This window comes from Sinocyclocheilus rhinocerous, unplaced genomic scaffold (assembly GCF_001515625.1).
Source record: "Sinocyclocheilus rhinocerous isolate Xijiao unplaced genomic scaffold, SAMN03320098_v1.1 scaffold19, whole genome shotgun sequence".
NCBI lineage: Eukaryota > Metazoa > Chordata > Actinopteri > Cypriniformes > Cyprinidae > Sinocyclocheilus > Sinocyclocheilus rhinocerous.
This window is the reverse complement of record NW_015638975.1, coordinates 2,347,005-2,357,264: the sequence shown is the minus strand read 5'-3', so window position 1 is coordinate 2,357,264 and position 10,260 is coordinate 2,347,005. Positions and strand designations below refer to the sequence as shown.

At 34.5% G+C, this 10,260-nt stretch overlaps 1 protein-coding gene across 1 annotated transcript in view; it reads left to right on the top strand.

The window, feature by feature from the left end:
• Window positions 1-10,260, top strand: part of LOC107750543 (tubby protein homolog) — a 117,420-nt gene continuing 107,160 nt past the window's right edge. The window contains exon 1 of the mRNA XM_016565977.1: window positions 1-205. Coding sequence (XP_016421463.1) covers window positions 144-205 — 62 coding nt within the window. The 5' untranslated portion in view covers window positions 1-143. The remainder of the gene's footprint in view (window positions 206-10,260) is intronic.

The following is a 10,260-nucleotide window of genomic DNA, read 5'->3' as shown; positions in this document are numbered from 1 at the left end:
CAAACGGTTTTCTAAGGCTTCCCAGCTCTCCACTAGAAACATCTGAAGACGTTCACTGTGGTGAAGACGGAGGATTTAACACAAGACGCCAACAATATTTTACGGCTCGGCGTCGCTGTATAATCGAGCATTTTTGTCCACAGATGGCCATGGACGGACTGAGCAACAATAAGAGCATGTCATACAGTCGATGGAGTTATGACAGGTAAGCACGCCGTTATTCTGTACACGCACTGTAAAATCTGTTTTTCTGTATGTGTTAAATAATTCATGTGATAAAAGTTAATCGCGACGAGAAACGGCAACGAACAAACCAACCCAACGGCTCATGACGGTGACAGAACACGCTGATTTTAACGACCGAAGTTGTGTACAAAGTTCGCGATTCGTTTGAGAAGTAACAAATGGCATCTTTTAGTAAAAACGAAGGGCATTTCGCAAACCTGATGCTGTTTTTCTGTTTTCGTGTTCGCAAAGGCGCTTGTAACAAAGCGACTAGAGAGACATTAGGCTCAATCAAACGGAACATAACAGGTCTTTTTTTTTGTTCTGAGACAACGGTTACTGCGTATCAACAGCTTTGAAGAGCGAAACGTCACCGTTCTATTTCAACACGTGCTCTTTCCAGCGCATCTCTCGTGTATTTATTAGCCTGGCTTCAGCATCCTCTCAGCTCCACTGTCAGCATCCCAATTCTCTACAGGCATCATCATATCTGCCTCAGTGCTTCTGCCTATGAACCAGAAGATGCTGGAGTTCATCATGTCTGCAGTAGGTGACACATGTGAAATTTCAGACAAAACCCAGGATGTGACTGGTATGCTGTGACTGCACTCTCACTGCTCCCCAGAGGAAATGCAGAAAGATCCTAGTCTTGACGCCTAGTAGCATTTCTTAATGGGGCATGTTACAATGAAGCAGGGATAACATATGTATGAAGCCAACCGTCTCATCATACTATGTCTGAATATGCACACTTGACTAAAACAAAAAAGTGGTTTGTTAATTTAAACATGTTAAACATGTAGTATTTATGAAACGATAGGAAAGCAATAGCCAAATGATGTACTACGTGTATGCAACAAGCTTGTTTATTCCAAATACATTTCCTAAAAGGGCTGAAGCACTAAAGTCGCTCTGAATAAAAACATCTGCTTAAAGTGTCAAAAACTTGCTGATAACACGAGGTGAAAATAAAGAATGCTTGGTAACACTTTAGAATAATGGTCCGTTGTTAACAAGTAACTATGCAGGAAGTAATAGGTAGTACTACATTAACACTTAACTTAATACTATTAACTAATAGAGAAGCAAGATTAACTAAGCAGTAAGTAGTAGCAAATTTAGGACAAAGGTAGTTCCTTATTAGATATTTGATAATTACTAAAAATATATATCCTCATTGAGAACTACTTGCGAACTATGACCAATTAATAAAGAATAACCAATTACTAATCACAACAGTAACATCTTAAAAGTGAACAATTGGGTTCTTTGTGGAAACAAATTTATGAATTTGATATCCCCCAAATAAGTCGGCTACAGGTTGAAATTGTGACTACTACTCTTACCAAAGGATGTATGTTCAAACTTAAACATAGAATAATAATACAAATAATTCATTTAAAAATGTTAATAATTAGGAAGTGATTTAATTAGTTCACAATTATGAGCTGTAGTTTGTGTCAGTTCAGTATGTTTCCGACTCCAAAAGACCTATACTTTAGTGACAGTAGGCTGGGGAGGACTTTTCTTGAATATAAATAATGATGTTCTCTTGACAAAAACAATTCACATCCTTAATGAAGGCATCGACTGCATTTATATTGTGTTAAGCACAAAACCGCATATTCCAGATTACAGTGTCTGGTAAAATATCACTAGTGCCTCACACAAATGTATGTGTCAGATATAAAATATGTTAAATAACTTATTAAATTACTTAGTAATTACTGAGTGGTTAACGTGTTTTTCACTTTAAAATAATGGTCCAGATCACTAGTAGTTCCTGCAGGCTGACAAGGTAACGCTTGAGTAATTAGTGAGAGGCTAATGTATTTTTCACTTTAAAGCTAAAGTGCTACTAAGGAACAAAAGTCATACATTTGTGTGAAGCACTAGTGATATTTTACCAGTAGGTCTTTTGGAGTGGGATACATTGATACTGAACTGACACGAAGCAGAGATCATAATTGTGAACTAATTCAATCATGAGCTTGTCAGCATCACTTCTTAATTATTAACATTTTTAAGTGAATTTTCATTTTTATTATTATTCTATGTTTAAGTTTGAACATCCATCCTTTGGTAAGAGTAGTAGTCACAATTTAAACCTGTAGCCGACTTATTTGGGGGATATCAAATTCATAAATTAGTTATCACAAATTACCACAAAGAACCCAATTGTTCACTTTTAAGACGTTACTGTTGTGATGAGTAATTAATTGGTTATTCTTTATTAACTGGTCATAGTTCACAAGTAGTTCTCAATGAGGATATTTTTATTTAATAATTATCAAATATCTAATAAGGAACTACCTTTGTCCTAAATTTGCTACTACTTACTGCTTAGTTAATCTTGCTTCTCTATTAGTTAATAGTATTAAGTTAAGTGTTAATGTAGTACTACCTATTACTTCCTGCACTTGTTAACAATGGACCATTATTCTAAAGTGTTACCATATAGTCAATACTGAAAGTTCTATAATATTTTTCTAACAATGCTAAAAAAATCATAACTACTCCATTCTTTCTTTATATAAAAAGGAGTAAACTGTATACACATGCATGATATATTTTAATGCATATTGAGTAGAATATAACTATAAATCTAATTCTCTCTCTTTATCTGTATCTATATCTTTCTATATATATATATATATGTATGTGTGTTGTATATAAATTGTACTTTAAAAATCTTCACCTGATTAGTAGATTCAGCATAACGTACTGTCATTATCAGTACATCTAAGGTCAAAGGACAATTCTAATGGAAGGTGTAGTACATTTGAAAATTGTTAACAAAATGTGCATAGTGTCTGTGATTTTTGGCAACAATGTAAGCATTTATGTGTGTTCCTTTCTTGTAAAAAAAATATTTTATAAAAAATAGACTTTAAAGTTATGTCCCTCAGTCTGAACTCAACCCTGTCACACTAACCATTCTACGCCAATAATAATTTAGACTCCACTCATGTGACATCATTTCCCAGAAATTACATCAGTCAGGTCTCTTTAATAGTGGTGCAGAAAATGGTTAGTAGTATCATACTTTTTTATTCATATTTTTGAGGCATGTTATAGGGTTAGAGGGTACTGTCAAACTTCAACCCCGTCACATAAAATTAAGATGGAAATTATTACTTTTTTTTAATTTATTTTATTTTGTGCTTATTTTATTGCTGCCATATATGGTCTACTCTCCTACACTACATGAGGAGCAGTGGTCATTTTGAGTGAAAAACCTCAACCCCGTCACACATATATGTATTTCTCATTGTTACGGGGTTGTACACTTGTGACAGGGTTGAGTTATTTGCTTCATTTATTAATAATTTTAATCTACTACTTACTGCTTAGTTAATCTTGCTTCTCTATTAGTTAATAGTATTAAGTTAAGTGTTAATGTAGTACTACCTATTACTTCCTGCACTTGTTAACAATGGACCATTATTCTAAAGTGTTACCATATAGTCAATACTGAAAGTTCTATAATATTTTTCTAACAATGCTAAAAAAATCATAACTACTCCATTCTTTCTTTATATAAAAAGGAGTAAACTGTATACACATGCATGATATATTTTAATGCATATTGAGTAGAATATAACTATAAATCTAATTCTCTCTCTGTCTCTGTATCTATATCTTTCTATATATATATATATATGTATGTGTGTTGTATATAAATTGTACTTTAAAAATCTTCACATGATTAGTAGATTCAGCATAACGTACTGTCATTATCAGTACATCTAAGGTCAAAGGACAATTCTAATGGAAGGTGTAGTACATCTGTGATTGTGTTTATATTGCATACCTGAAAAACACTCTTCATCAGTAGTCGAGGGGTATACATTCCGGATGCAGCATCTGTCCCTCCGTCTCTCTCCTCGGAGACCCTTTTGGCTAGTTCAGTGTTGGGGGATGCATGTGGGTGATAGGGCACGGAGGTAAATGGAGGAAGTGTTCCTATGGCAAAGACAGCGCTTCAGAGAACAGCTGGTGCCTCTCTTCCAAACAAAGGGAATACTATCCATTGCTGAGTACCATCTCTGATGAATGGATAAAAGAGACAATACCTGCCAGCACATCAGGCTGGAGTACATCCCGGATCATAGTTCTATCTATGATGTGCTGTGAATACAGAGCCAGGTGTGATGGAGACAAAGCACCACAATGTTTTGTTCAACTGATTGTAATCCTTTTAACTAGCACTGCAGTAAGAACATTTCCCTCACCTATTTAATCCAGCCACTACCTGGGGTTAGATCAGCTCCAGAATGATGCCTTGAGCTAGTTTGGGATTTAATGGAACCGGCGGTGATTACAGATTCATACGTGCACAGCTCATGCCGGCATTACAATCGACAGCCGTCCTCATCAGGTCTGGAGCTGCTCTCAGACGGTCTAATCAACAGGCCGTTGTCCCCATTAGCACAGCTGAAAGAGCCAAGGTGTTTGGCGCAGATAGTTTTCAGCACAGGCAAACTTCAATGGAAGTAGTTAAGCATTTTCATATTTCTGTCAAAGAGGGGGGAGTCTGCTCCAATTATCCAAATAAATGTCAAGTGATCTCATTAGGAGGCAGATAAGTTGTCTCACAATGGCCATTAGACAGACCTGATGATAATTCATTCCTGTTTTTTTTTTTCACAATACTCAAAGGAGCATACAATCAATGCACTTAATTGACCCTTTGCTAAGCTCAGCCTGCTTGGTTACTGTTGCTAACTCTCGACTAGTTTCACTGAACATTTCAGAGGAATGAAACACTGCCTGCATCCAAATATACATACACGGTAGGCAAAACAATGTGAAAACAGTAGAAAGTTCAAATTCATTGTAATAATGAAACAGTAGGCAGAGAGAAGTTGTGAATTGTAGTGAGGCAACGCAACAAATGTAGTTCATTCATACACCCATTCATACTATATAAAACATACTTTTTAAATGGCCATGAAATAAATACTTATTTAAAAGAAGTATATATTCGGAGAGTATGTGATTTTCCATACAGCCAGTGTGATTTTCAGTGATCATATAGGGGTAAAGATTGATTGACTGGATATTATTCTTAACTGGACTGAAATTAATTGTGAGATTGCACTGCATATTTATCTGTATTTTTTCATACAAATTGTTAAATTAAAATGAAACGTGATTAAAAACTGCAGAGACTGCAAATTGAGGCAAAAGCTAAATGTATCACAGTCAATTGAAAGGAGAAATGTAATTTGATTTCTACTGATAATATTAGTATAAGAGGACTGAAATGTTTTTCATAGTACTTTAAACATTTCAGTTAATATTGGCAGTACATATGTGAATCAATACATTAAAAAATTGTTTATATTAATTCACTGTGAATTGTAAAGCATCATTTTGTTTTTGGTCATTTGGGAAAGAGCAGTGCTTTTTAAGTATAATTTTATACTATTATAATATTTATTAATATTTTTGATTGCTTTGATTTTATATTTTCAGTTTAATTTTGATTTAGGTTTTAGTAATTTTGTTTTTTATTCTATTTGTTTTTATTTTATTTTTATTAGTTTTAATACTTTTAGTTAGTTGCCTTTTTAATGTCTTGCTTTGGCATTTCTATTTTTTTCTAATAATTAAGTTTTTCATCTAATATTTATTTGATTTCAGCATAATTTCAGTGAACAATTTTTAATCGTTTTTTTTAGTTAACAATGACAAGATGAAAAGAGGAACAAAATACTGCTTATATCCTCTCAGGGTGCCGTGTGTCACTATTATAAGTGACCCAGGCATGCCATTTTACTATATTGAAAGATAATTTACATAGAATTGTTTAATATACCCAAACACACAGTTCCTTCATGGATTAGTTACATTAGAAAGAAGCTTGTTTGAGAAAATGTCAGATGGCAACAGTTGTTAAGGCAGGGCTTAGCGAAGGCTCAGTTATCTAATGAAAACAAGGCTATATATGTTTTTCATACCTTATTTCACACTTCTTACTATAGTGAAAAATATGAGAACTGCGATGGTGAAAAATCGTTGGGAGGCACACACTTTTCACATCATTCACTGCAGCTCATGGACTGAATTCCAATAGGAGTTGAATCACTCCATGAATTACACAGAACATCTACTGTGTTCTTCTGACAGATAAGTGGAACCATTGTAAGACATTTATATAAAGACACACTCTCTCTAAGGCAGATGCTTGATTTGTGGGATTCATTTTGTATTTCAGACTCAGTAAGATTGTTGAGATTGCTCGGCGGAAAGAGGTCTCCATTGGATGACATCTCAGTTTTCTCACCACAGAGAAGGTCTGTATTACCTGCAGAGAGAGCTATCTGTTAGCATTTTCATTCATCTCAGTGGCAGTTGGGCGGCTTGTGCATGAACCCTAAGGAGTATGTGACCTGGATGGAGGCTTCCATCTTTGCTCATGGGTGTTTGGCTCTAGGAACTAATTCTGGGAAAAATGTCGTCTACCTTTTGTATAAAATATATTTTTTAAGGTATATATATTTTATACCTTTGTATACCCGACAATAGGCAAACATGCATTTTTCATCACAGTGTAGTTCTGGCATCCACCAGCAAGTGCTGAGAAAGTGATGCTAACTAGCCTTTTTCTGACCACCTGGTTTGAGGTTTATTAGCACATGGCCCACTTAATCATTAAATGGGTTGCACTGATGACACTGCAATCATAGTGATTTTTTATTACCTGCTGAGGCTATCATCACAATCAAAAAAAAAAAGATGTGCTTTCGGATTGTTGCTGATTGACGCACATCTGTTGAGAATATGATAGAAAATGTTACTTGTGGTTGAAATGCCTGGACAACACTATAGTACCTTTTTTATTTTGTTCTTCATCGTTCATCAGATTATTTAGAAGATGTCCACGCCGGTCAATCTCTGCAGATAGACGTCTAAACTGAGCAATTTATGTGAGGCTAAGTAAATAAGCGGACTCGCCTCCTATCGACGTTTTGGAGCTTAGAGACCTTAGTGTGGCACAGGGGAACAGATTTAAAAGGCTTTCTGTTGATTTGGCTCACAATGCACTACTGATCTACTGAAAGAAGAGCACATGGCTGCATATGTATGTGTGGGTGCAAATCTGTTGTCTCATCTCATACGGGACATAAATGGTGTCCTTCAGGTCTGGCCCCTGGAGCTGTGACCCCTGACATAAACTCAGGGGTCATAAACTGTTTCTGTGGTAACCATTCACCTGTGACTGAATCTACAGTAAACCTCTCCTCTATTGCACCTTGAAGATGCTCTAGTTCTTTTTCTCATGGAGCCGGTTCAAGCCTTTGCTAATGATCTTATGATGGTAACCATAGTCATGGTTGGGTTTTTATTATTAACTTGCCATTCAAATTCAAACTTTATGCCTTTTGTTTATGATTTTAGGTACTTTTTATAATTGCATTTTTTGAAAGATTATATAAAAACTAAAAAAAAACATATTTTGCACTAGGTTCGAGCAGGTTCTGTAGCTTTTTAAAACCTATATATCTCAAAATGATATAACTGATGTACTGTCCAAAAGTTTTTTTTCAAAGAAATTAATATATTTATATTATAATCAATTGATAAAAAGTGACAGCAAAGATTTTTGTTAATACAAATTATATTTTAAATAAATGTTCTTCTATTTCTCCATTCTGTTCATAAAGGATTCCTAAAAAAAAATGAATCACAGTTTCCAAAAAAAAAACAAAAAAAAAACAAGCAGCACAACTGTTCTTAGCATTGATAATAAGAAATGTTTCTTGAGCACCAAATCAAAACACAGAATGATTTCCGAAGGGTCATGTGCTTTTCCATCACATCTTAAAATATAGGTATTAAATGCGAAGAATAGTTATTTTAAATTGTAATAATATTTCAGAATATTACTGTTTTTACTGTATTTTGGATTTTAAAAAATGCAGCCTCGGTGATAAATAAAAGACTTAACCACAAACTTCTAAACAGTACTTTAATATTTCCATATTTACTTGATACAGTAGTTTATAAATCTACTTATCAAATTGTGTAAATTAGCAAGAGACAAAATGTATTGTTAAATCTAATTATACCTTATCTATACAATCCATTTTAATGAAATAATTAAAGTGTATCTTGAGGAAAACACATTAAAGCAACATATACTGTGAGCGTAAGCCCTTTCTCCTTAAAGGACAGATGAGGGGCACAGAACAGAAACTGCTGTACTGCTCTAATTACTGTCTCAGAGTCAGAGATGTGGAGTTCACCAGGGACATGCAATCGCAGGCTGGAATATGTTAAAACAGAATTGGTTAAAACAGCAGAGAGGGAGAGATAGAAGATCTCCCCAACATCCATAACACATAAAACACAAGGCAGGTTTCTCCTGTACAGTCTATTTCTCTCTTCCTCTTTAAAATCAGTTCTAATTGTCTGAATGCTTCTGAAATGCCATTTAATTATAAATACTCTGGTTTTGATTTAATTACGGCCAGTTACTCATCCACACATTAACTCTAAGATGGGGCAAAAAATAGATAGATGGTAATTAAGCCAAAAGAGGCTGAAGACATGCCGAGTAGAGTTAATTGTTTATTTATTTTTTATTCTTTCAGTTCACCTCAGAGCCTTTCTGCCCATGAAATCTGAGGGCCCTAATTAATTTTGTGATGAAGGGTAGTCAGTCGTGTGGGCGTAAATTATTTAAACCCAGGAGCTTTTTTAAATAAAAAGGCATTCGGTTGACATTATAAGCATTAGCGTTAGAAAATTAATTATTTAAAAGAGAGCCAGAATCAGTGCAGTAGTCAATAGACAATGGATCTGAAATCATCTGGTGAGCTGCCTATATAGACAGCATTTTAAGTCACATTCCTAACATAAAGGCTGTTTAAAAAAGTACAGTAAGCAGGATTATGCCTTTTTTTGTTACCTTATATTTTTGTGTGCATTTTGTGCCCATTAGACTATCACAGAGTTGGCACCTTTAGAAAATAACTTGGGCAGCAAGACGGCTCACTCTAGGAACAGAGTCAATGTGACCTCACATCAGTTAAATTCAATAGTAATGCTACAAGTTACAATGTTTCTTGGTTACTGTAAAACGCATAATGTTATTCTAATGAACTCTATACTTGGCAGTAGAATTGTTTGATTTATTTTTTTTTTTTGTTAATGAGAAATGGACAATAAGCCAGTTGAAGTTGTGTTTTACAGTCATTTTGCCATGTTTTGGTTTTGGGTTTTGGTTAACAACCTACAAAACATGATGATAAAATCACTTCATGTGTCTTATTGCTTTTTTGTGTATTAATATTTCATACCTCATGACTACATTTCACTAGCTGTAGCTATGAATGCAGTATGGTCAGACTTAAAAGATTGTTGAGCAGTTGAGATGTAACATGGCCCTGTCAATTTACCAAAATAGCCATCTCTGAGTTATTCAGAACAAAGTGAAAGTGCTTTCTCATATTTTCTCTAGCACTCCTTCTAATTTGAAGATTTAATTTCCTTTAGACTCCATTAGACATTCCTTCAGATAAAACCTTGAGTAAAACGAGGCACATTTTAAAAGCTTTTATTGGATGAAAAAAAAGTTGCAATTTTTCTAGCAATTCAAGCTAGCTGCTGAGTCATTTTGCTGCAGGAGAAAAAGCCAGGTAAATAGTCAGCAAATGGGAGACACTGAAAAGATTATTGCATCTTCTATTCTTGTCAAAGGAGAGAGAGAGCCATACATTTAGTTTCGCAAAATTGCTCACACAAGTCTTGTGGGTGTTTACTTTAAAGTATCCTTCTCATCAATCGTCCTATTTATATGGGAGGTTATTGACATTAGAATTTAAGAGCTCAGTCTCTTTAATCTGTCACCTCTAACTTGCCAGTAGCTGTTTCACAATTCATCTGAATGCATTTAGCCATTTTTTTTTCAACCATTTTCAAGAAAACGGAAAGTGGAAAGTCCATATTTAAGAAGTGGACTTTGGTGGTCATCTAGACTAGAGTGTTAGAACATATATATATATATATATATATATATATATA